This window comes from Corvus brachyrhynchos, unplaced genomic scaffold (assembly GCF_000691975.1).
Source record: "Corvus brachyrhynchos isolate BGI_N302 unplaced genomic scaffold, ASM69197v1 scaffold5, whole genome shotgun sequence".
Taxonomy (NCBI): Eukaryota; Metazoa; Chordata; class Aves; order Passeriformes; family Corvidae; genus Corvus; species Corvus brachyrhynchos.
In genome coordinates this window covers 11,342,619-11,369,134 of record NW_008238321.1, presented here as the reverse complement: position 1 = coordinate 11,369,134, position 26,516 = coordinate 11,342,619, and the positions used below count along the sequence as shown (strand labels likewise).

At 42.1% G+C, this 26,516-nt stretch overlaps 2 protein-coding genes across 2 annotated transcripts; one reads left to right on the top strand and one right to left on the bottom strand.

The window, feature by feature from the left end:
- Positions 1-113: 113 nt before the first annotated feature.
- On the top strand, positions 114-11,937 carry DAGLB (diacylglycerol lipase beta; the record flags this gene model as incomplete). The annotated part of the gene is made up of 14 exons (XM_017734158.1): positions 114-327; positions 2,509-2,683; positions 3,185-3,446; positions 3,538-3,663; positions 4,655-4,782; positions 5,674-5,800; positions 6,147-6,230; positions 6,648-6,725; positions 7,127-7,207; positions 7,296-7,423; positions 7,901-7,969; positions 8,065-8,137; positions 9,085-9,338; positions 10,813-11,937. Coding segments are annotated over 14 exons (1,992 nt in total), but the record flags the coding sequence as incomplete, so codon positions are not given.
- A 909-nt stretch (positions 11,938-12,846) lies between these two features.
- On the bottom strand, positions 12,847-20,824 carry RAC1 (ras-related C3 botulinum toxin substrate 1 (rho family, small GTP binding protein Rac1)). The gene is made up of 5 exons (XM_008633501.2): positions 20,714-20,824; positions 19,286-19,403; positions 15,444-15,506; positions 14,573-14,732; positions 12,847-14,419 (listed from the first exon to the last, which is right to left on the bottom strand). The coding sequence occupies exons 2-5, from the start codon at positions 19,376-19,378 to the stop codon at positions 14,289-14,291; spliced, it is 447 nt and encodes a 148-aa protein (XP_008631723.1). The 5' UTR covers positions 19,379-19,403; positions 20,714-20,824; the 3' UTR covers positions 12,847-14,288.
- Positions 20,825-26,516: the final 5,692 nt, after the last annotated feature.

Genomic DNA, 26,516 nt, shown 5'->3' with positions numbered 1-26,516 from the left:
CTGCTGAGTGCTCGTGCAGTGGTTTCATTCTGACACTTTCCTTATGTAACAGGTCCCTTGCTGTTAATCTTTGTGCAACGCTTTCCTTACGACGAGCGCTACCTATCAGGTGATCACTTGGCAGCAGGCGCGTCCCCCTTCCGGCTATAACTCTTGTTATCTCACGTCCCGGCAGGTGGATTGGGATTCTTGTCCTTTACACGGTTCACAAGGGGCAATTTAACTGTCCTGGGGGAGGATTGCTGCACAGCTACCTGCTCGGCCTCCTCATTCTTCTGGCTTCCATAATATGTGCGTTATCTGCTCTTGTATACATCAGTATGCAAGGTAAATAGTTGATAATGATATTTTGTGTTTATCTACTAGAATTGTAATAGATACGTGGTTTTAATCCGGAGCTGACATTAAAAGCCACCAAAAGTTGAAATGTTTTGATGGTAGTCAGACTTGAAAAACTCCATCAGCATTAACATACTTGCTTTAATAGTATTATCTTTATTAGTCTGGAATCTAACATAATAAATAGACACAACATCTTAGTGGAGCTAATGGTTCATTGCCATCAGAGCATCCTGAAAACTCTCTCTGCATGACCGCTGATGAAACACTGCTCCACCTCTCTGACAGGAATTTAGGGAAATGCATCCAGAATCATATGAACTATTGTGTTAGTTCTGCCTTGCATGGGCAGGTTTAGTCATGTCTTGTAAAAGTCCCTTAGCTGCAGCGGGCTGCTTGGGGAAAAACACACAGAAAAGTGAATTGTATAAATGTCATAATAAAACTGACAGTGAGTACTGTTAAATAGAGCAGGACCCACAGCTTGAACTGAATGGCTGAACAGAAGTAAGGATCCCAGTGCAACTTCTAATCATTTGTAGAAATGGTTCATTTTGGGTTAAAATTGCTAGGGAAGCTTTTTTCTGGTGAAGCACCTGATCATCGAAGTAATGTTAAGAGGATTAGTTTGAAAAATGTGTGTGGTCTCTGGAGTAACAGATGAGACTCCACAGTTTCTAATATATTGGTTCTCATGACACAATGAAAATAAGTATTTATGCTTCTGTAAATAAGTATTTATACTTCTTTCAATTTAAGCAATTTTAAGAGTGCATGAAGAGAAAATGACAGAGCAGAAGTGTGGATGATAATCGTGGCCTTGAATCTGACCACTGGTTTTCCTAGAGTTTTCAGAGGAGGGGAAGTAAGATCAGGCAGACTGTGCTGTTTATATCAAAGTTTCACAGAATATTCTGGGTTGGAAGGGACCTACAAGGATCACTGAGTCCGTCTCTTAGGTGAATGGCCCATCCAGGGGTCAAACCCATATCCTTGGTGTTGTCAGCACCAGGCTCTAACCAAAGCTGCAGAGGTGAGAGAGGTAACTGTAAATAGCAGTAATAAAAGACCCTTGTTCGGTATGAAAGTACAGCTATTGTGTTGTAAAGGCCGTTGTAACTAAGAGATGGAAGAATTCTGAAGCTGAATAAATTTCTAAGAAAATAAAAGGTGAGGTGTGTTGGACTGTGGTTGTAATGTGTGGGTTTGGGTGTGCTGGGTCTTGCACCAGCCCTTGTGCTGTGCTGGCAGTTGGTGATGCCAGCAGGGAACCTGGCTGGAGTCTCCACACCCTGTGGGTGGTGCTGAGAAAGGAAAAGTTGTTTAGAGGAACTACAGTTCCATCTGATTGTGTCTGTGTAAGCAACCACGCTGCTACAGGACAGGCTGCGACCTGGGAATGGGAAAAAGCAACCTCTGGATCGAGGGCTTCTGAAACAGTTTGATCACTGGGTGTGAACCACAGCTGTGTAATTGGAAAAAAGTTTCCAAAGTTGTTTTTGTTCAGCAGCCTTTATAAATTGCCTGTCTACACCTGAGCACGCACACCCCGCTCAGGTGTACCTCATTACCTTGGGATCAGCAAACTGGTTTAAGGAGATGAGTTGGCCAAAAGTTACTCCCTTTTTATTGCCTGAGAGTGCTAAAACGAAGAGCTTGTTAGTAAATTAACAAAGCAGAGAATAGCCTGAGAAGTATTTGTCCTGGTAATGGTCCTACTTTTGTTCTCCTATTATTTAGTAACTCCATTAACAAAACTTCATAATAGCCCAGCAAAATAGCATCTGAAAATTAAATATTCAACCAACTAAAAGCTAAATAGAATAATAAAGGGCCCCAAGTGTTATGAGGAGCTGTAGGTGAGCCATTGCTCCTGGATGCAGCTTTGGCTTATGCTGGGCACAGCACTGCTGCCCCAAGTTCAGTGCAGAATTGTCTCTGACTAGAGTTGGTTTGGGTTTTAGTAAATTCTAAGAATCACAGCTATAAACCCATTGTTGTTTTTCTTTGCTTCAGTGATAGCTTTCCATTAGTATGAAAGAACTTGATCGTTTCAGTTGTTTCTTACTTTCTGTAAAGCCCAGAAAGTTCATGTTTCCAGATAGGATTTTGTGTTCTTGAGGTGCATTCATGAGCGGTTCTTGTTTTAAATTCTCTCTCTAATTTCAGGAACAATTTCTAATCCAGGCCCAAGAAAATCACTTCCCAAAATACTTTATACTCGCCTCCTTCTCTACTTCCCTGAATTCATCTGGGCTATTGTAGGAGCTGTGTGGGTGTCAGACAACAGTGTGCAGTGTGAGAAGACTGTGATAAATGGCGTCATTGGGACAGTTATTGCAAGGTAAAGGTGCTTTCCCACAAATCTGAGCTTGGTAGTGTATGTGAGAAGGAAAATGGTCTCCTTCCCTAAAAAATCTGCTTGCCTTGGGAGAGAGAGCATGTCCTGCAGAGAAGGAAAGGAGGTGAAGATCAGAAAGGGTAAGAGGGACAATGGGAGTGTAGAAAACTGGATAAATGTGAAGGGGATAGTAACAAGGTCACTTAGCTGGTGTTGAAAAATGGAGCTGTCACACCTCTGGGCTGCTGCTTCCAAAGCACAGGGCTGGGATTCCAGGTTTGGTGCCCTGTGTGAACTGAACTGACAGCCTTGTTCTGGTGCCCAGAGTATTGCAAGCCCAGTGCCAAGAGCTGCACCCTCAGGACAGCAGCAGAGGTCTCCATACAGAATTCCATACCCAGCTGCGTTTTCTGCCTGTCAAGATCTGTTGTTGGGATTTCTTGCACACTTGCCAGAAGTGTCTGGTTTCACAGATCAGTTATCCCACTCCCTCCTGTCTGGCAGCTGGATTATCATCGTCTTCACCATCGTTGGAGTTGTCATTGTCTTTGACCCCCTCGGGGGGAAGAAGACATTCTGTCTGCCCGACGGTGTGAGCCGCAACCTGGAGAGCAGCCAGTCGGGGCAGCTGCTGTACAACGTGAAGAGCTCTGCCACCAGGGTGTGGGAGAAGAGGATCCGGCTGCTGTGCTGCTGCATCGTGCAGGACGATGACCACCGGGTGGCCTTCACCAGCATCGCCGAGCTCTTCCGCAACTACTTCTCAGTAAGAGGGAGCGCCTCGCTTGTGTTCCCAGAGAGCTCTGCAGTGTTGAGCTCTGGGGTGGTTTTACACAGTCTTCCATGTCTTTGTGCAGGACACTGATCTGGTGCCAAGTGATATAGCAGCTGGTTTGATTCTGCTCCATCAAGAGCAAGATAAAATGGAAAATTGCCCCAAGGAGCCTGAAGAAGTCCTGTGTCATTCTCCATCGTCTCTTGTGGTAAGATAGGGTTGGTGCAGCCTCTGGTGTAATTATTGTAGGAAATGGTGCCAAAGCAAATTGAAATGCACTTCTTTCTGTAGAGGGTTTTCTTGGTTTTGTTTATTCTTTTAATTAAATTAAACACTGGAATAAAAATTTGTAACAGTGTAAGGTATTAATAAATGCAGAGAAAACAACTTGATGAGTTTATAGCCAAACATTTTTCTGCCTTTGCATGAGTAGAACTTATATCTGAATGGGAATTCAGTGCAAAAAAGGAACCATTTAGGACATTTGATCATTGTTGAACAGTTGGGAGAGAAAGGGAACAGAAGGAGAATATAATATTTGGTGCCTTTTGCATAGAACTGAGAAGATAGTCTTCTAGTATGTATTGTGGGCTGTTTGTCTGCTGCAAATACCCAGACAGGGTAAGAACAGAAATAGCATCTTTTAAAATGCTTGCAGGGGGTGGGTTAGTTTGCTAACTGATTTTTGCTGGTCTTCAGTGGAAAAGTGCCTTTGTAATTTTTTTCCCCTCCTTTTGGCCTGTGTTTCATAGATGTATATAGTTTTACTTCAACCAGTGCATCTCTGTCAACTTGCTTTTGAATCCAGCCAGTGTGATGGGGTCGTGCTTTAAAAGTCTGTACCAGAGAGATCTGCTGCAGACTCTTTAGCCTTCCCCTGGACATCCTTAGGTAACATATTTGGAGTGAATGTTGCTTTCAGCATCGAGCTTATCAGTGTATCAGTATTGGAAGAAACTGATTCAATGAGAGCTTTACAAGATCCTTGAGCTCTGTAGCTACATAAATAAACACAGACTTTTTCCTGAAATACAAGTGGCTATTTTTAGTTCCTCTTAGATCTTGAGGTTTTCCTTTTGGGTAGTGTGTATTCCATCGTGCCTTGATTTTCACTAGCCTGTGTTCAGTTTTATTCTGAGGCTGCCTAACACGCCTTCCTCCCTCTCTCTGCTTCCTTTTCTTCCCCTATGTGCTTCCAGACTGATGATTTGGATGTTGAGCTGGAGAATGCTGCTCACTACATGCTGTTTGCTGCAGCTGCTTATGGCTGGCCCTACTACGTATACACCAACCCGTATACTGCACTCTGTAAGCTCAATGGTGACTGGTAGGTTTGACCCAAGAGCTTAAAAACACACAGCTGCCTTCTATTTAACTAGTCATAGCAGAAATAAAACAGTTGCAATAGCAGTATTTTGGTTGCATTTAACTGTATCACTCTTGGGAGTACATGAGCTTGACTGGTAGAATTCTCTTTCACAAATTCAGAGAAAATTCCACCCTCAAACCTCTAACTACTCTCAAAGATTGGGGTTTTTTTAATGAGAAAAGTTTGTGATTGAGATAAAAAAATCATTTAGCAAAATGACAAAGGAGGAATTCTAATTAAATGAAACATATTTTAAAATGAGGCTTTTTCTAGGTGCCTTTTGGGCACAGATGTACATATAGAAATAAAAATCTATCAACAGTTTTGCCTGTCTTAAGGACTTAGCTAAAGTTTCCTGTCCCTCCAGCCTCCTTTTTGTTTCTTTTGACCCCTTTAATCAAAAATGTTTATAGTCAGTATGTCATTTTGCATATTGCTATGTATGATTGCTGTATGTGACCATTGATATTTGTGACTGTAAGAACGATTTTCACAATTACTAACATGAAATATTCAATATAATCTACTGAAAAAAATTACCACATAATACTGTGGATAAAACATAAGATTGATGTGCAGATTTTTGTTTGAATTTCCTTTTTCCTCATTTGTATTTTCTCTCAGTGGCTTTTAATCTTAAGAATTCTTTCTTACTGCACTGTTTGCTCTGCCAGTGCTCCTGTAACAAGGCAGAGGTAACATCTTGTATCAGACTACTTGTGCTACTGCAAAAAGAAAGTACTTTTGGTTCCTGGCAGAAGGCCTTCTGCAAATTTAACTGAGTTTGATTCTTTGAAAGGAAACTTAAAAAATTGGAAAATGAAAGTTTTTCTCTTCTGTGTTTGTTAGTTGCAGAAATAGACCAACAGATTCTGATATAATGGGCAGTGATCGTCATAACTTTCACTTTGGATCCATCCTAAACATAACAGGACTGCAGTACAGAGACTTCATTCATATCAGTTTTCATAACAAGGTAAACAACCTGGACAGGCATTCAGCAAGCTGTTGTGATTAATTCAGGGAAAGCAAGGGGTGAAGGGTCTAGTTTGCCTTCAGCATTTATGAAGTGCAGGATGCAAAGCCAAATGAAAACAATTCAGTTTGGATTTCTTTTCTATTCTAATGGAACAGCCACAAAACCACTGATATAAGTCTGTCTCAGTATTGAAAAAAGGCACTTAGACTAACCAGATAAGAGACCAATTCTGCTTCTTTCCGTAGTACAATATGGAGCTCAATAAGAGCTTTCAGAAGGTGAGAACAAGTGCTTGCCCTTACAAAAAGTTGGTGTCTTTACTGATTACATTCTTCTCCTCCAGATCTATGAGATTCCATTTTTTGTTGCTTTGGATCACAAAAAAGAAGCTATTGTGGTTGCTGTGAGAGGAACCTTGTCTTTTGAGGTATCATCCATCTGATATCAATAATTAGCTTTATAGAAATGAGTGAACTCCCAGTACCTAGAGGAAATTGTGTTACTCTGGCACATGTAAAAAATAACTCACAGGTAAGAGTCTTGCAGGTTTAAGTAATAAACCCTTGGATGGGTGGTATTCCCTGTGCTACTGGAAGTGAGAGTGGAGGACAGGCGGTGGTAATTCCAGGTCACTGTGGGTGGAGTGCATCCACAATGGGGTGTCTGCAGTTGGAAATAGCCAGGCTTGGAGCTGTGGTTGCTGTGTTTGCTGGGGTGGTGGTGTGTGGTGGGATGTGTTGTGCTGCTCCCACAGCTGATGTCCCTGTGGCAGGAGTGAGCAGCAGAGCACAACCCATGAGCCACACAGCCCTGCAGGGAGGGCTGAGCAAAGCTTTGTTTGCAGGACATTCTCACTGATCTGTCAGCAGACTGCGAAGACCTGACACTGGAGGAAGTTCTGGAGAATGGGTTTGTGCATAAGGTGTGTGCAGCCTGTGGCTGTTTGTAGATCAGCTCAGCAGTAGCAAGCTATAAACACCTGGGGTCCTTAGTTAAACAGAAGAATGTTCTCCTTGTCAGATGGATTGCACAAATTATTTCAGTGTTTGGTGCATCAAATACTGCCTCTGGCACTGCAAGGTAGAATTTTTAATCCTCTTATCAGACTTAATGTCCTTACGAAATAGCCCAAAACCTTTTTAACCCATACATAACAGCACCAACAGACCTCTTGGTTATAACCAGACCTCTGTCAGGAGGATGTTAAAGAGAAGACCAGCTTTGCAAAAAGGAGGGTTTTCTGTGATGGTGTTGTATTTGAACTATACGTGTGTCACACCTCAGATTAGATACACCCTTCTAACCTGAACTGCTCTCTTGTAGGGAATAACTCAGGCTGCAAATTACATCTATCGAAAACTAATAAATGATGGAATTTTAAACCAGGCTTTCACAATTGCCCCAGTAAGTTACCTCCCAAATAATTTGATTTGTCAGAAAAATTACCCACAGCTTTTTCTGTGTCTGTCTAAGTTTGTCTCTCTGTCTGTAGGAATATAAACTTGTGATAGTTGGTCACAGTTTGGGTGGTGGGACAGCATCTATCCTGGCCGTCATGCTCAGGAACTCCTTCCCCACACTGAGGTGTTACGCCTTCTCTCCCCCAGGAGGGCTCTTAAGGTGAGAGACTTCTGTTGCTTGGCTCTGTGTCTAAGCTGTAAAAGTCTTTAAGGCAGCTGCCAGGTGTGTTAGGTTGTAGCTGTGGCCTGACTATGGGAAGAGTTTTTATGTTCTCCACTCAAATTAATTTGCTCCGTCCGGAATTACAGTCGAGTCCTTGGCAGAACATTACAGACTGAAATACATCCAGGGAATTCTGTCAGGCAGTGAAATGAGAGTTTAAACGTTCCAGAAAAACGCTCACCTGACTTGTCTGCTGTGGCCTGGTGGACATCCCCACACCCTTACAGTCAGCACTGAAGTTACTCTGTGCCTTCAGCAAGGAGGTCTGAACGCCCACTGAGGCACTGACTGCAAATGCTGCTGCCACATGCTTGCATTTTTACTGACAGATAGTGATCATCCTAAAACTAAACTCTGCTTATCTCTTTAGTGCATCTAAAGTGTCTTTTTTCTTTTTTCTTTATTTATTTTTAGCAAATCACTTGCAGATTATACTAAGCACTTCATTGTTTCAGTCATTGTTGGAAAAGACCTTGTTGCAAGGTGAGATGAAAATACTTTTAAATTGATATTTGGAGATGTGTTTGATAGCAGACAATAGAAGGCTTTGCTTTACTTTGTTCTGTGTGTTTAAACAGGTTAAGTATGCCCAACATGGAGGATTTAAAGAGAAGAATAGTGAGAATTGTGGCAAACTGCAACAGACCCAAGGTAACTAAGTGCAGTTCCTGGTTAAAATTGTGGAATTGTTACCTGGGTTAAGCCCCAGATTTAATGCAGTCACTGCTGGTTGTGTGTATTTTTGATCTTAAAGCTGAGAGTTACAATTGTGTTTCAGAACAAAATGGTTTGTGGTTAATTCAGTGACATTTGTGTTAGTCTCCTATCCTGTAAAGTTGTATTGTTGGAGATTAGGATTCAGGAAGACTCCGGATATACCAGTTTACACCATCAAACACCTGAAATTATCTGTTTGCTAGTTTTGCTGATAAAAGGAAACTATTAAAAAACAAAAATGGGAAAAAAAACCCCAAATGGCTAAAATTATGAGAAGTCAGTAAGATTACTTACTTTAATACTCTAGTACGAGTAGGTAAGCAAATTAATGATTTTACTTAAATATTACTGTCAGAATTCATTTGGAAAGCAAATATTTCTCTGTTACAGTGTTAATTCTTTACCTCTTTTTACTGTTAGTGGGAAACACAGTTTTGAAAGTGCTGGATCAGTGTGATGTCAGGCAGGATGGTACTGCAGGTATAGAGGTGTGGCTTAAAGATTCAGAACTGCCATTTTTGAACATCTGAATTTGAATCTGTCATACCCACAAGATTTCCAGGATGTGCAGAGGGTCTGTGTGATGTCATAAATACAGGATAAGATAATGGACAGTTAGAAGTTACAGGTGCAAGAAAACTTAAACCTGCAGAGCAGAATCCACATGGAGTAATTCAGCTGGTAAAGATGGTAATGTTTTCTGTGGTATTACTGGAGGCTTGGGATCCATACTGTTGATATGAATGTTACTGTGGGGAAAACTCAGCAAGGAGATAATTATCAAACAAAGTTTGGGGAGCATGTGCATGAAGTAATTTTTAGAGTAAGTTACTTGAAGAGATGCCAGACTTCAGTTGGACTGTTCTCCTCTCTGCTATCAGTACCAGATTTTGCTGCGGGGGTGTTGGTACGAGGTGTTTGGAGGAGATCCTGATGACTTCCCAACAGAGCTGGATGGAAGGAACCAGGATGCCCTGACCCAGCCCCTTCTGGCTGAGGAGAGTTTAATGGTTCATCGGTCGCCTTCATACAACGCCCTTGAGGAGGAATCGCGCTTGAATTCACCCCCTCAGTATCCTCATCTGTATCTGCCTGGGAAGATTATCCACATTGTTGAAGAATGCAGCTCTAGGAGGTAAGTGGAATAATGAATTCCACTCTCCTGTCTCTCTAAAGTCTACTTACAGCTCCTTCTCCCTTTCAAAGTACACGTTTCCAGCTCTGTGACTTACCTGCATCTCCAGTACCCAGTTCTGGTTACTGCACATTACCCAGCTTTCAGTTTCTATTCTGTGCCTCCTGGCTTCTTTTGGTTTTGCTGCAAGCCCTGGACACTGTTCCTCTTTATGCCTTATCCTGCCCATTTATGGCAGCTGCTGAAGTGAGGACCTTAAACACTAAGACTGGCAAGTTCAGCTTTGCCAGGCTGCAGTTTCTGCCTGAGACTGCAGATCTGCAGTGTGTCCTGGTAGTGGTGAAGTGGTAACAAAATACCTCGTTACTGAGCAGTCACATGAGTGCTGGTGATCAGAAGGAGGTGCAATACTGCCTGTAACACTGACCCAGCCAGGCTGGAGAGCTGTAGCTGCCCCAGTATCCAGTGTGTGCCCACAGAGCCTGTAGATTTTCCTGTCATTTGCTGCTTTTCTGTGGATGCAGGAAGCTGAGACACAGATACCAGAAAGCTGAAACTGCTGAAAGAGTGAGGATTGTGGCTTTGTTGGGGCAGTGTCATGTTCAGGGGTTTTTTGTGTGGTTTTTTTTGTTGATGTTGGGTGATTTTAGACAAAGGAACCTAAAACAGCCCATAAACCAGCAGGCAGGCCATGATATCCTCTCGTTGTGTTCTGAAAGAGAAATAAGAGCATTTCTAACTTGCACAAGACTATCTTACAGAAGAAAAGAGAAATTGTGTCTTACAGAGAGGAGAGAAAAGTATTGGAGAAGAAATTCACTTTTTTCCTCCCATTCAGTAGATCAGTATTTTGTTTAAGCTTCACATCTTTAATTTCTAGCAATTTTGATACTGGTTTTGCAAGTTAGATACTTGAACACCTCTGACCTGGCAGGTTTTCTCGATGGCTGCTCTTCTATTGAGCTAATTTCTTTTCTATCTTACTCCATAGCACAGCAGTTAATCATGGGGGGTTTTTTAAGTTGGACTAGCACACAAGAGCACCCATCATGTATTTGGGATTTAATTCAGAATGGTGCAGCCTGTGTGCAGCACTGAATGTATTGCCTCGTCTCCTGTTGATACCACTGTGACTTATTCCCTAAATTTGACATTAACCATGTGAATGTGCAGTGTTTAGCCCCCTCCCCCTCCTTGCCCAGGCTGTATTCTGTGTTTTTGGGAGCAAGATTATTTGAATCTTTGGTGGTTTCTTTCCCTGTTAATGCACAGTGTAATTTGGTGCAGTTCTGCCCTCGGGGACACTTCATGGCAGCAATTCCAGCTGTTTGCTGAAGGGCAGACCTGCACCTCTGGGAGCTCACCTGCTGCTGTGAGAGGGTTCCAGTTCCTCCCTGAGCAATGTCCAGAGTGTCCAGCTTGCCTGTTCCAGTTCTGACACAGCCATTGTATTTATGGTGTGGTTTTTTCCTAGGTTGTGTTCTTCAGATATTAAATACACAGCAAGATGGTCAAACGAAACTGTCTTCAGCAGCATTTTAATAAGTCCCAAGATGATCACAGACCACATGCCAGATGTTGTGCTGAAAGCTCTGAACAGTTTGTCTCAGGAACATGGATCGTGTCTGTCTTGTCAAACACGAGACTACAACCCCAGTGCAGTATAACCACAGCTCAAGGACAACCTGGGGGGCTTTTTTGCAGGTTTCAGGTATTCAGGACACATTTCCACTTTCATGCCTAAGTGGATTTCAGTACTTTGCTCACATTGCATAAAATGAACAAGGGTCTTAATGCCCTTGCCTGGGCAGCGACCTCGGGGAATGTTGTGCTGGTGAAAGCACAGATTCTGTCTCTGTGCTGAAGGCTGGGCTTTTCCAGAACGGATCAGGGTGAGAAGCTCCAGCTGAGCCTGTGTACGCTGGCGCAGCAGCTGAACGCTTGACCAAAGTGAATGTGTGAGGGGGGCGGGGCCAGACCTTACCTGCAACTCTACTGCTGCTTCCAGGTCCCCTCCTGGGTGCCTGGGCCGTGGCAGAGCTGTGGGGCAGCTCAGGGCTGCAGGGCAGAGTGAGCCCAGCCCGGGCCGGGCTGCAGCAGGCACAGCTCAGTGATTGCACTATTTTTTCTTACAGATTGTGCTGGGATCCCGGGGTTGGGGGGGGAGGGTGTGTTGTGGTTAAATGCTGCTTGGATATACATGTGCAATATTCTTTAATCTACCTGTCTTTTGTATTTGTTGATCTACATCACTGCTTTTATTGATTTGAAACTAAAACTACTTAATGAGAAGAAAAAAAATATTGTTCAGGCCATGGCATCATGTTGGTCACCAGCTCCAGCTACTGAGCACCACTCCAATTATGCCAAGAATGTGTAACCAGTTGTACTGATTTTTAAAAAGTGGATTCCTTGTTTCTAGTGTGTAACTATTTTAATTTTTTTTCTTTTTAAGGCTCAGCAGCATTTATTTAAAAAAAACTGATGTACGTAAAATATGATGTGGTTGAGAATTAACTGTGTGGATGCTCTTGCTGTGATACTCAGTATGGAGACAAAATTAAATGCACAATAAAACCTTGGCTCCTGTGCAATGACAGGGACCAGTGCTGGCTGTCAGAGCAACGAGGCAGGGACTGCAGGGGCCCAGGGCACCAGCCTTGGGTGCAGCTTGGATATACATGTGCAATATTCTTTAATCTACCTGTCTTTTGTATTTGTTGATCTACATCACTGCTTTTATTGATTTGAAACTAAAACTACTTAATGAGAAGAAAAAAAATATTGTTCAGGCCATGGCATCATGTTGGTCACCAGCTCCAGCTACTGAGCACCACTCCAATTATGCCAAGAATGTGTAACCAGTTGTACTGATTTTTAAAAAGTGGATTCCTTGTTTCTAGTGTGTAACTATTTTAATTTTTTTTCTTTTTAAGGCTCAGCAGCATTTATTTAAAAAAAACTGATGTACGTAAAATATGATGTGGTTGAGAATTAACTGTGTGGATGCTCTTGCTGTGATACTCAGTATGGAGACAAAATTAAATGCACAATAAAACCTTGGCTCCTGTGCAATGACAGGGACCAGTGCTGGCTGTCAGAGCAACGAGGCAGGGACTGCAGGGGCCCAGGGCACCAGCCTTGGGTGCAGCAGCTCTGGAGGAGAGGAGCCAACACGCAGAGCCTGGAATCTGGGGCATTTAAGCACAGACTGTAAGAGGTTCAGAGGAAAAGCACTTCTGTTTGCATAGAGGGGAATGGAACAGAGAACCTGGCCCCTGCTGCCAGCAGCTTTAACCCACTGCAGGAGCTCTAACAACTGCACTGACAGGGCAAGGCCGGTGCAGAGCTGTTGCCAAGTGCTGTGTTTAATTTGGGCTCTCAGAGCACCACTGCCAGCCTGGGGTTTGCACACTGTCCCTGAGGAGACACAGGCACACGGGGCTGCTGGCATGGAACAAGAATGTGAGCTCAGAGTGGCACAAGAACGAGACACTTGCTCAGAAACTCAAACATTACCACACTTGTGATTCAAGGATTTATTAAGTCATACATGCAAAACATACTGCCAATTGCATTAGCAAAAGATCAATGTAAAAACTTCACAATTTTGCAACTTTTATTTTTAAATTTTGCTTTAGTGGTTGAAAGGGTGTAGTTCAACATCATATTCCTGCCAGTTTAGAAGGTACAGAACATTAGCACTAATTACAGAACCTCACAGACCCAAGTTACCGTTACGCAATCGATGCTGCACATGGAGTGACAGAAAGAACACTTGGCTGCATTAGTCACGTTACAGTGGGGGGATCTTGCAAATAGTGATATTTAAGAAGGTTTGTCAGTAACAGAGGTTTAAAATATAAAAATTACTAAAATGTGTAAAGCTGCTTCACATGATTTTTACACCTAGTTAATAGACTAAAAGCTCCTCAGAAAGCATAACTTACTGGGTCAGAAAGAACAGGAAAATAAGGAGGATATGCTTAAACATTCTACTCTAAAAAAAAAAAAAGAAAAAAAGCCAATTTCTATCAGAAAGTTTTAAAATACAAGTTATATTGCTCAGTAAGAAGAGATTCTACAAGAAAAGCATCTACTACATAAAAGTGGGAATGACTGATTCAGAATTGTACCTACATGAATGCCCTACTTGAAATTCAAAGGAATTTACCCATGAACACCAACCTCTCTCCACTACTGCACCTCTGGGAAAATGGTTGCTGAGCTACTCTGGCAGTGTAGTGTAAGTCAGCTGTACAGTGTCAAAATACTGTCTGGCACTATCTCTTGATCCAACCCAATATTCCATTTATTCATCACAATACAATGCTGTCAAAAGGACTAGATACACTTCAGTAAGAATAGTTATTTTTTCAATCACAGCAGCAAGAACTAGATTGCAACCAAGCCCTTACCAACGATAAAGCATTTACACTGTGACTCGGGTGTCAGTCATTGCCAGAGGTGGGTGCTGGGTGCACCACCAGGCAACGGCTGCGCTGGGAAAACAGTTCAGGATAAAACACATTAGAGCGCAGTGTTCTGCTAATTCCCTGGTACTGTTACTTACTGTGAAAAACTAGAAAGATTTTGCATTTCCTACCAGAAATTAGAGTCATTTTCAAGAAGAATCTTTAAAAAACAGTTTAGTGCTTAGTGTTTGTAGCACAACAATGCGACTTAGTTCAGCAGATAGTTTGGCAACACTTAATTGAGCAAGAAGAGGATTTTAAAAATAAGGCTTTACATAGGTGTGTCTTTTCAGGAGTTTCAGTTTTTCTCTTAGAAGAATGCAAGGTAAGGATCATACTTTAAACGAAACCATGAAATTGTCAATTGGTTCAAGAATTGATGGAAGAGAACTAATTTATAACAGAAAAAATTGGCATGTGAATGCTCCATTGTTTGAGCAAAGCACAGGGTTGATGGGGTGGGGGAGGGTGACGTTTACAGCAGCAGACATTTTCTCTTCCTCTTCTTTACAGGAGGGGGGCACAGCACTGCTCGGATGGCTTCATCAAACACTGTCTTGAGGCCTCGCTGCGTAAGTGCTGAGCATTCGAGATATTTCACTGCGCCTGGGGGAAGCAGAGACACAGTTACAGAGCAGCTTCCCACAGCTCCAGCAGCACTGCTCCCAGCTGGCTCCACAACAAAAGCCAGGCATTTTATTTAGTTAAGGTACAAGGTCTTCCACAAACACAGCCAACAATAACCCCACTGCCTCATACCGATCTCTTTTGCCATGGCAAGGCCCTGTGGGTAGGTGATGGGAGTCAGCTTCTTCTCCTTCAGCTTTTCAATCGTGTCCTTGTCATCCCGGAGATCGAGTTTGGTGCCCACGAGGATGATGGGGGTGTTGGGACAGTGGTGCCGCACCTCAGGGTACCACTGAAAAAGACAAATAAAAAATGGTGTCTCTTGTGTGGGGGCAGAGTTCCCTGAAGGCCCTGGAACACCTCACCTGAAGGCTCCCAGTCCTTCACTTTCAGTCAGTCGGAGGAGACGGGAGCACCAAGATCCCATCAGGGCAGGATTAGAAAAGGGCACATCACCATTAGTGAAGCCAGCAGCTGTTTCCACACAATTAAAAAATGTAGCCCATTAAGGGCTGTATTTTCCTCACACACCAGAAGAGCCCTGAGCCCCCCTTGCCCATGGAGATGCCTCCTTGTGCAGCTGAGTTGTCTGAGGACATGGAACACTCCCAACAGTCACAGAGCACGTGCAGAAGGATGGCTGATGCAAGGAACAAGGACTGTCAACCCAGTGTTTACAGGCATTTGTTTGTAAACTCTTTTTATTTCAAACTGTACTAAAAGGAAAGCTCCCGTTTGTGATCTCAGCACCTTGCTGGCTGAACACTCTTGAATTACTGTTATCAGTGCATCAAGGAACAATTCGTACTTAAGTGTGTCATGTGCTCTGAACTTCCATGACTCACAAGTTAGGCAAATGGATTTCTGCTTTTCCAAACTGCATTTCACGTGGCCTGTGGGAAAAACGATTGGAAAAAAAAGCACCTAACATTTTCCAAGCTCTGCTGTGAAGTGAACAGGATGATGAACATTCAGAAATAAAATGGTACCAGCACATCCTTACCTTAGCACGGACATTTTCAAAGGAAGCTGGGCTCACAAGGGAAAAGCAGATTAAGAAGACATCCTACAAAACAAGTTGACAGAAGTCAGCCCAACTGAGAAACCACTGTAGAAATGTCATGAACAGGCCAATATCAGCAGTACCTCCATCACACTGCCAGCTCTACCACACTTGCAAAAGGCAAGGTCAGCAATACAGTTGCATGTGACAATCAAAGGCAGCTTTCCCAGAGGGAAATCCATTCCCAGGCAGCTACAAGCAGCCAGAGAGAAGGGGGGAAAACAAACAACAAATAGACTGCAGTCAAATTTATAATCAGCTATTGCAGTAGCCAGCAACCAGGACACTAATACCACTGCCTTGCACGGTTTTTTTTCTCTAAATGTCATTTCTTCTTCACTGACCTCATCAGCATAAGATGCTGCAAAGTGTTAACTATTAATAAACAACTCTAAAGTAGTCTTAAATTGCAAAGGCTGACTATACACCATGAAATAAAAAAAGCCAAAGAAAACACGAGAATTTCAACAATTACTACTTTCATGCCCAAATCAGAAGAATCTTGCTGAACTTCTTATAAAACTTCACTCCTACTGAATGCCAGTATAAAAAAATTTTAGAATTTCTCTGTAACCAAATGAGGATTGAGAAGGGCATTAAAAATCTCAAAGCTCCCCCCTTTCCTTTCTAAATAATAAGAAAGCAGAAAGAAAAATGGAATCTTGCACATCTTGCTTTTCAACTGAAGGCAAAAAATTCTAAGTAAAGGCAGGTAAAAATATTTCAGAGCACATGTTTATGGTAACTGGAGGATACAATTCAGGTTTCACAGGTGACATGCTCCATTCTACAAGCATTCAAGATTAACCCCAACATTCATTTCCTCTGTCTGTGTTGATGTAAACTTGCTGTATGACCCAAGACTCGGGAAGTGTCTCCCAAACAAGCCCAACTTTCCCCAACCTACCTGTGCATCTGTACTTATTCTGGTACCAAACGTGCTAGAGAATCAGGCATTGCAGAATGTTAGTTGATTGTGCTGCATTTCAAGGCATTTTGTTAGGTCAGCAGCTGACATCTCACTGCTAAGCACTTGCATGCATCACCCAACAGGTTTCCACAGCAGCGTCCCAGAAGAAGAAAGAAATAACATCAAATAATGTGATACTATGGCCACTACTTCTGTTTTCCAATTCTGCAGGTTTGTGGGGACTCAAGGCTGCACGTGATGCAGACTCTCTCCTTCACTAGCTCCAGAGATCAAAAGATTTGGTGTAACCACAAGGAAATACTGGAAGATCTCAGGTGTCTTGCACACTATCAATCTTACTAAGTAGGAAAAGCTATTTGTTTTCAAGAAAATATTTAATCTTAGCAACTCATATAAAGAAATTTGGTAACAGAGTTCTCAAATCTAGCAATTTGATAGTTCCAAGAAAAGTATTTGCTCAAAAAATAGGGGCCAATTTATCACTATCATAGGCAAGACAAGATGACAGAACTTGGAACTGAAGTTTATTTAAAGTTTTACATACGGCAATAGGTTGATCTGCCAGACTGGAAGATATATTCTTACCATTGGTTCCTCCAACCTAATAACAGCAGGAGATAAAGTTACTCCTCAAATGGATTTAAGGGAAAATGTTCTCAGTCAGCAATTTGTGCTCACAGACATTCTCAAGGAGGATTTTCTTCTTAAGAGAGACGCTGCCCTGTAATTCAGCACAACCAACTGCACCCAGAGCAGACACCAGCCTTCCCCAGAAACCAGTTCTGCACTGTCAGGGGAAACCTGCAAGATCAAACCTCTCCTGAAAACCACCCAACCAACAATTTCTCTTTGGTTTGCTCTCCTGAGGAAACAGACGTGACCATCTTTTCTGTCCCAACTCTTTCCTTCCCCAAATATTTGGAAATATTAGTAGATTTCAAATGCATTCAGGAGAAGATACTAAATTCCTGTATATTTAAGGAATAAAAGTAAGGAGAAAAAAATACAAATTAATGCCAAGCCTTCACTGTGAAGTTACCAACTGAACTGCTGGGTGGCTGATCCCAACACACACTGCCCAAGTAACCAACACCCGCTGCTTTCACCCTGCCCAAAACATCGCTCAGGTGCACTAATAGGGAAAGGAGGGCCACGAGAACATGCAAGGGGTGAGTTTTAAACACCACAGTGAAGGAAAAGGGAGGCTGAACACAGATCTTAAAAAAAAGTCAGGTTTCATCAGCACCACTGTCCTCTTCCTCTGTGCTTTTTGTTAGTCTTGTGGGGATGATGAATCTTTGATAGTGGACAAGTCCGAAACCTGAAGACTTCTTCACAAGAATTTCAAGACTTACCACCCTGTTTAATCTTCTGCTGTGAAAAACCAATCCAAATAACTGAAAGTAATTAAACCTGTACTGAACAGTTATACATGCTTGCACAGGAGACACTTTTTCCCTAAGATGCTTAGATTGACATGGAATTCTTTTGCAGTCTACCAGAAAGCCTCGGTTACTTTAGCAGGCTGAAGACATGCACATGCATTCTGTCCCTCTGTCACAGACATTCTGTGTCACAGGCATTCTATCCCTATTAAATATCTTTCAACATATCTTTTTCCACTTTTTTGAAAACATTTTTATGTTAAGCAAAGCTGAAGTTTTAAGTATCCTATAAATATCTAAGTATTAGAGAAAACCAGCTTTCCATAGTCTCTCCTAGAAAAGACAGGTATTTCTGGCATTTCAACTGTAGTTGCCCACAACTGGCAAACTTGTATCAATCTTGTGTATCATAACTGATGGGGAAGCCTAATGACTCTAAGTTAGAGAGCAGTGAATTTAAGGGAAATTGTGAATTAAGACAGATTACTAAAAATAGCACCAGAGTTCCTTAAATAAGATTCACATTATTCAAGAGAGCAGTTATGCTGTCAAGTAAGTGGGACAATTTTGCATTTTGCATTACTTGCATTTAACATATATTTGACAGTCAACAACAAGAGCCAAAAAAACCCTGCAAATTACCCTTTCTTTACTTATAACACAGCTCCATCAGGTAAAAGTCAGGGCTCTAAAGAGATTAGAAAACCACCTCTGCAAAGATTGACTGTAGCTGAAGTCACACTGGAAAGAAGAGAGCAGATCTCTTCAGCATTTTCCTCAAACATGGAAAGATGCAGGATGCAGGCAGGACTTAACCAGTTGCACACAGGGAAGACAGAAGCACATTTGTATCGATGTCACAGCACAAACTACAGCAAGCAATAAAATAACCATGGGCTCAAGCACATTGGAAAGCTGAGACACCGCAGCCTCTGTCAATATCAATAATCTCTTCATTCAGTGCTGCCTCTTTCACATGTAGAACATCTTCACACAGACTAAACAGTATCAAGTGCTTAGCAGTGACAGTGTCAGGTTGCAGCCAAACATCGCCTAAAACCAAAAACAAACCCTGCCTTTGGCAGGCATGCTAACCTTACAATCGATGGACTAGCTGATGGGACTGTGCACCAAGATTTTTTGGGTTAGTTTTGGGGTGGTTTTTTTCCCTTTTAAATCAAGCATTCTAGACAATTCTGAGGCTGCAACTACACAAAACCCTACAAGTACCAGTGCACACGAATACACGGGGCACACAAATTTTAACTTTTTTGCAACTGTACACACCTCAGAGATCATAAATTACAGCTACAGCACATAAAATGAAAGAAGGTCACTGTTACTAATAAATACAACTCCAGGTGTGACAGTGTTGGCCTCATGTTCAAAAAGAAAACTGCTTTATCTTAGACAAGGCTGTCCAACATAAGGCAAAACTGCTCCTGGTTTCACCCTGCAGCTCTTACTGTTTGCGGGTAGGAGAGTGGACGTAGTCTGTCATAATCCTCTTGACCAGCTGTGTCCCACAAACCCAGGTTGACTGGTTTTCCATCAACCATTACATTGGCAGAGTAGTTGTCAAAACTGAAAACAAAGAGAGAGTTAGCTGCATTAGCTTGCAGTAAAATAAAGCACCCAAGGACTTCAGCCTCATAGAGTCCTAACTGGGAAAACCAGGGAAGGAAATGTTTTCATTGCACCTGTCTGCTCCCCAGAGACAGTAAAGCTGTTCTTTAAATAACAAGTGTGGCATTGGGTAATGGAATAAAAAATTATACACAACAGACTTGGTCCAGTCTGAGCAGAAGTGATCCCTGTCATGGCTCTTCCAAAGAAGTGTTAATCCCAGTGAGCACAGGAAAGCAGGTGATGTACTTAGCAAGCACTTTCCAGTCTTAGTGGGACATTCAGCAAGTTAATCTGTCTCATGCTGTGAGATTTAGAACAGAAGATACAGGAGCAACAACCAAGGAATCCTTAATGACAACAGTAGGTAAGAAAAAAGCTAATTAATCCTGCTAATCAAAACCTCCTCCAATGAAATATCAAAGCTCATAACTAGGGGCCAGTGGAGGGATCGTTTTTATCTCATCACAGCTGTGGGTGCAAAGGTTAAGGCTAAACCAAGTTCACTGGGAACACAACTGTAATGCAAAAACTCGAATTTAAGACCAAAGAAAAGAAACAGGAGTAACTAAGGCGGCAAGGCCTTGGACAGGTAACAAAAGTGTCTGTAAACCTTACTAGAATTTATTTTATCTGAAAAACTCAATACTCCAGAGAGCACCATAGCGAGATGAAAATACAGAGACATCAGAAGAGGGCAAAGAAGCTGCACATGTATAAAACATCCCCCAACAGGCCCTGGAAAAGAGAACTGCACTAATACTGATACTGACAAATCCTTGCGTGAAAGAAAAAGGGAAGCACCAGAATAAATGAGTCTCCACAGTCTCGCCTGAGGAGCTACAGAGCTGTGGCTGGCTTAGCACAGGATTGGCAATAGCACAAAAAGTGGAAGGAACAAATAAACAAAAAATCACCAGCCATGTAAGACAACTATTTCTGACTGTGATATGATGTTTTACAAGCTGTTCAGCCTTAGGACTGCTTATTATAAATGACAGTACACACTATTTTGGAAGAGAACAACATCTGGTAAAATGTTAGCAAATGTTAGTCCCTAATCAGCCAGGCCTAGAAGGCACAGAGAGCCAAAACTGAGGGACCATCAGCAGGCACTGGTGTGACTGTGCTTCAGTAAAAGCTCCAACTGTACACACACCTGAGGGGTGCTTGCAGCCAATTCAAACAATTCAGCTAAGGAATCTGGAATGGCAGTAGGCACTGAGAAGCTGAGAGAAATGAGTTCTTTGGGTTTTATAAGTACTTACACAGTGGGTATATACTCTCCAGGAAATGCATTGGTTGTGTAACTGATGAGTAGGCATGTTTTACCTACAGCACTGCAAAAAGAGAAAGTTCACATGTAAAACACATTCATCTTGAATAACAAGAAATAACATCTCTTTTAGGGGAAGAAGACTAATTACATCCAGACACCCAAGGACAACTGAGTGTCTCCAGTCACTACTGTGCAGGAAAACAGCTGACAGACTGCAGCCTTAAAATTACTGGCAATGAAAACACACCTAATATAAACATCCATTTTGTGAAGTGATAGATTACCACATTTTGTTATTTTTTAGTCCCAAAAACCCCAACAAACCCACAGGTATTAATTAGACTACTAACACCTCCTAGTCACCTGACTGAATACTCAGGAAGGTCACCTTACTCCAACTCTCTGAAATTAAAAAAACCTGAGAAGTATTTCCAGATACCCTTACACAACTCCAAAACTGTTCTCTTTTCCAGAAAATTGTATACTTGCATATAAGTGAAGTTAAAGAAAGCTTGGAAAGTATAATTTCTAAATATATCATTATTTTGGAGTATTTAAGGAATGAATACAAATGATAACTCTCACATTATTTACTGCTATTGCAAAGTGACACCCCACGTGCATTCACCAACTATTCAAACATTTCATTAACTGATTTATAGATAAATTACATTCCAGTATTGAAAAACTTGGACACCAAACCTCTTCCTACCAATCTAATTCACAAGAGCCTCAAATGGGGTCAGGACAAGGCTCTGTTCCATGATTCCTTCAGAACTCTGGCAGCCAGCTCCTTCACTCTCCACCCTCCTCTCCACATCTTATCTGGAGTCAAACATTTGATTAACGACAGCACTCAATTTTTGTTGCCGTTTCAATTAAAGTGTTGGAAAACCTGAAATTAGGCCTTATTTCTTTTTTAAAATAGTGTCTGCAAAGAGTGTCCGTGACACTGCAGACCGGTTCCCTTGCAGGCTTCCCACTCGCCGTACGTGAGAGATTCCAGCGGTGAGCTTGTTCCTCCAAAACGATGCTGCCAGACAGCCTCACACCCTGCCGATCCTCCTTCCTGCTCCTGGGCAGGGAAAACTGCATTGTCTTGCAGATGTTTTATCACTACAGCGATTTGCTCACAACCAGTCAGCAGTAACTCTGAAACCTTGCTGCACCTACACGTATGATTGTGCCATTAGTATGAGGTTTGACTCATGAGCCTCCTGAACTAAATCCTTCACAAGTGAATTTGAGCTTTGTCACATCCGTAAGTCACAGCTCAATCTCTAAAGTCTCTCCGTTCAACTTTAAGCAGTTCCTCACTGCATTAGCCCAAGAAGGTATTTGATAGCAGCTTCTGACATCACCTGAAATGCCTGTGCTATGGAAGAGTCGCTTCAGCGTGCAAAATTATCTGGGATTTTGTCCCACACACCCATTTTTAATTGTAATTTGCTTTACATTTCTGAGCCAGTACCTGCCATACCACCCTATCTGCTGCAACTCTGACCATACCATGAAGTTTTCCACCCTGCTTTTCACACCTGCTTCTAAGACAGCAGCTCCTCACACAGTCTGAGGGTTTGAGGGTTTTTTCCTTTCAGCACGCACTCTTTACCAAGCTATAACAGCATCATGAAAGGAAGCATTTAATTCTGTTCTCATTAAGTACAATCTCTGAACATTCCCTTGTTGTAAAGGGTTGGTGCTCAAAAGTAGATGGATTTACCCTTCAAAAAAACTTGTGTGGGAAACAATCAAGGAGCAGTTCACCATGCAGATACCTGTTTAACAGCTGTCAAAAGAGGAGATCCCATCTTAGCTCCTGAACTAACACTCTAACAAGCCAGAACAAGGAGTTAAAGAAAGTTATTCCTCCCCCATAAGGACAACTTGCTATTTTAGCTGCCTGCTGATGAGTTAGATCAGTTTGGATGTGCTGCTCTCCCAACACCACAGCCGGCTGTGCTGGGCCAGCTCACAAAGGACAGGCGGGAAAACCTTCAGGATCCCGAGTGGAGCAGCAGCCAAATGCTTTGGGAAATCTCTTGAGGCGCAGACACGACACGTTCTCACGCTTCTGGAACCTGTTTGGGCTGACGCTTCAGCTTCCAGTAAAGTCATTACAGGTAATTTGAGCTTCCAACAAATTAATGTTGAACTCAACATTTGCAGCAGCCAATCAAGAACTTTTCTGTGCATCCGGGCTCCTTTGCCCACCTTGCACTGAAACTCCTGAGTCTGTTGTGGCTAATCAAAACAGCACAGGAAGGTGGTGAGAGGTTTCATTCCAAGCTTAGAAGTGCCTGTAGTGTGTTTCTGCAGCACCAATCAGCCAGAGTAATTTAAACAAGAAAAAACACGTTCAACAACCTCATTTCAGACTTGCTCCATCCAGGTTTCCTGCCTTCCTTGCCTTTTGGCTCACTGCCACACGAATCAGATCATTATGGTCACCAGTCTTAAAAATAAACACTAATGCCTACCTTTATAAAGTACATCCTCTAAGTGCTTTATCAACTTTTTTAGACTTCTAATTTCTGTAATAAAGCAACTCCCCTAAAGAGAATTCCAACTGTTTGGCAAAGTTTAAATCCTTGTACATAAAGGCTGAGACTAAGAATCTAAAATAACACCAAGATTAGTCATAAGATTTCTAGCAACTACTTAATCACAGCTCTGTCCACCCACTATTACATAAATGAAACTAGCAACATTTGACTGTCATCAAAAACATGGCCTACAGAAATCCAGCTTTAAACGCTTAACAAAACTACCTTAACAAAAGACAGCACTGAGTCCCTTTTTGATTCTGAGCAGCACCCAGGAATCAACGTATTTATATAACCACATATGTATCAATTCCTGAAACAAAACATTCCTTCTCTTTATTTATGCTAACAAGTTTTATGAAATTTCCCCACTGTAAGCTGCTTGGAGCCATGTTTTATCTGCAGATGGCAGCCTTCATAGAAGGCTTTGCTTGCGCCCTTTCTCCCTTTCTCTGATGCACATGAACTACCTCTCTGGCAGACACGATGCACAACTGCCCAGGTCTTTGCTCAGACATTAAAGAGTAGCTGAGATTTCCCTAGTACCACCCTCAGATCAAGAGTTCAGTACTGCTGCTGTAGTAGGTTTAGCTGCATAGGCTCTCAGATAAGCTGTGTTACTCACAGTGACACACCCTCCCCCAAATATGCTCTTCAGTACTTACAATACTAGTACTTTTTAAAAAGCTTTGAAACGTTCAGTAACACAAGTTACCAAATCTCAAGTCACTGCACTCTCTCCAGATGGCACGGGAGGGATCCGAGGTGTTCAGCACCTCACACAAACACTGCACGACACTCAGTAAGAAGCCGATTATCCTATGCCCTCCCCTTCTCACCGAGCCATCAAAGCAAATACAGCACGGCTTTAGTAGACAAGGCCTCAGATTAAGCAGAATTCCAAACAAGAGCTCCTGAATTACTGCTCTTACAGTACCTTCCACAATTTAAAAATGCCTCCAGAAGAGCACAAAGTGTGACAACTTCTATGGCATCCAGTAATTGAAAATTTCTCCAAAATGCAGAACTTCTCCTAATGTTACACAACATCGCTGGAGATTTTGTACCACTTAATAGCTGCCTTTTTGGAGTGAAAACAAAAGCTGCTAAAAATAACTTCCACCAATGCTTTTTCTCAAGTGTCAATCAACAGCAATTCCTGCAGTTATTCCAGCGGCTGCTCTTCATCTGTCCTGCACATTCCTCCTGCTCTCTATCATGACAGCTCAAAGCAACAGTTGTCATTTATTTTCCCCCAAACAATCCCCACAGTGAAGTAAAAAAAACCAAGGGGAAAATATGCTAGCCCAAACTAGCACACATGCCACACTTTTCTAGTCAAGTTAGCTGCCTAAACATACACTAGTCAAAACTCTAAGAACAAAACATGAGTTACGTATGAGAAACAGCCTACTCATTAACAAATTAAAAAAATAACCACAGGTACTTCTACAGCTTTGTTTATTTTGTTCCTAGCAGATCTTTGTGGAGGGTACATAAAACAATACCCAAGTTTTATAGTACATAAGCAAATCTTTAACCTGCATTGTTTTACAGGAACACTAAAACTTTGGCCTTATCTCAGCCAAACATGGTGTTTCCTAGAATGCCTGCAATGCTGGAGCTCTTGAAGCAGCAACAGCACAAAGAAACACAAATAGTTAAATATTTTTCTTAAACAGCGAACAGAGAATTATACAAAACTACCAAAACTAAGCAACAGTACCTGAACAGATCTTTAAGAAAGATTTGTTTCTAACTAAGGAGGAAGGAAAAGAAATTAAACTACCATATTTTGTTAACACACGTACAAAAGTCAGGTAGAACTACACCACTTACATTTCCAAGACAAAGAACAACAAAAATTGTGGGAAGAGGGATGGTTTACAAAGCAAATGACCCAAAGAGCTGTTTTGCTGAATGAATTAGTGAACATTATACAGTTCATCTGTACTGAGTTCTCAGTTCTAGAGGAGGAAGTAGACTGAACCTTTTCCCCACCCAAACATGATGCATCCCATTTATTTACAGCATTGTAAATACAGAGTTCAGATGAATTAAAACAAAATACAGCAGAAAAGCCATTTTGTTGGGTTTAAATTTGGTAGAAGCAAAAGAGCAGCCCACACTACTACGAAAATGATTTATCGAGATACCACTTTCATGTTCATATGGCTCCAAATCTTACATAGCAAGTCAAAACAAATTTGTCACACTGTAAGGTTTATTTTTCAACCATACTTAGATGCCTTTTTAGGGATTCTACATCATTAAAAACAAATCAACAAACCCCACCCCACACAAATAACTTGAAGATTAAGGCACCATGTGAAATTACAGACCACTGTAGCGAGTCCGTTTACATACACTTCACTCCTCTGTCATCTACAGAAGTTTGCTGTGACACCAATTATGCTCAGCCTACACTGGGATTTTTGTTTCTCCTAAAGGAAAAAAAAAAGCCCCTCAAACTGCATAAGACAAGTCTTGTTTTCCAGCCGGCCTGTGATGTTCCACTGAGCTCTGACATCCAGTAAGAGAGAGAATCCCTCTGAGCTGAAGGGAATAGTATCATGGAGAATATTCAAAAATACCAAACACACAAACTCTTCCCTCAATTCCAGCACTCCTCACACTGAATCCAACTGCTAAACTTACAAGTTAACTCGATTCTAAAAAGCATTCCCAACTTGTTTCACATATAAGCAACACCATATTAAGATACTGTAGGTGTAACAGCTCTTTATGGACAAGTGTATCATTAACTATTTGTATTTCAAGGGCCTACCAGTCTCCTTTAGACAGGAGCCTAACAAGACCAGATGTCTGCAGGCAAAAAAGCAGTTTCTGCCCAAAAGCATTTATGATCTGCATAGAGTTCAGCCCATTTCATTCAGTTTTACAGCAAAAGTCAGATGTCAAAAATCAAACTCTAAAAGGTAGTAAGTTTGTTACTTTCACAAAAGGTATTTCAAATCAATATTAACTTTCTCATATAATTAACAATATGGCAATTTTTTAATACACTTGGACTACTTCGGTGATGAAAGAACACCAGCAAGCAGTGGCAGTCCAGGGACGCGGCCCGGCCTGCCCGGACAGCCCAGCACACCGTGTTCATTCACAGCGCCCGCTTCTGCCCGCGCCAACGCGAAGCACTCGGTCACCGGCACGGCCCCGGCCCTGGAGCACCGGCCCCACGGCGACGCGAGGCTCGGCCGGCCGGCCCAGGGACGCGCACGGCCT

What these genes read in the sequence shown, in the direction of transcription:
- RAC1 (XM_008633501.2), bottom strand. Translation starts at nt 19,378, where the DNA reads ATGGTTGATGGAAAACCAGTCAACCTGGGTTTGTGGGACACAGCTGGT. An exon ending in TTGAAAATGTCCGTGCTAAG is followed by an intron (nt 14,733 to 15,443) that starts GTAAGGATGTGC and finishes TGTCTTTTTCAG; the next exon opens with TGGTACCCTGAGGTGCGGCA. An exon ending in TGCCATGGCAAAAGAGATCG is followed by an intron (nt 14,420 to 14,572) that starts GTATGAGGCAGT and finishes TGCTTCCCCCAG; the next exon opens with GCGCAGTGAAATATCTCGAA.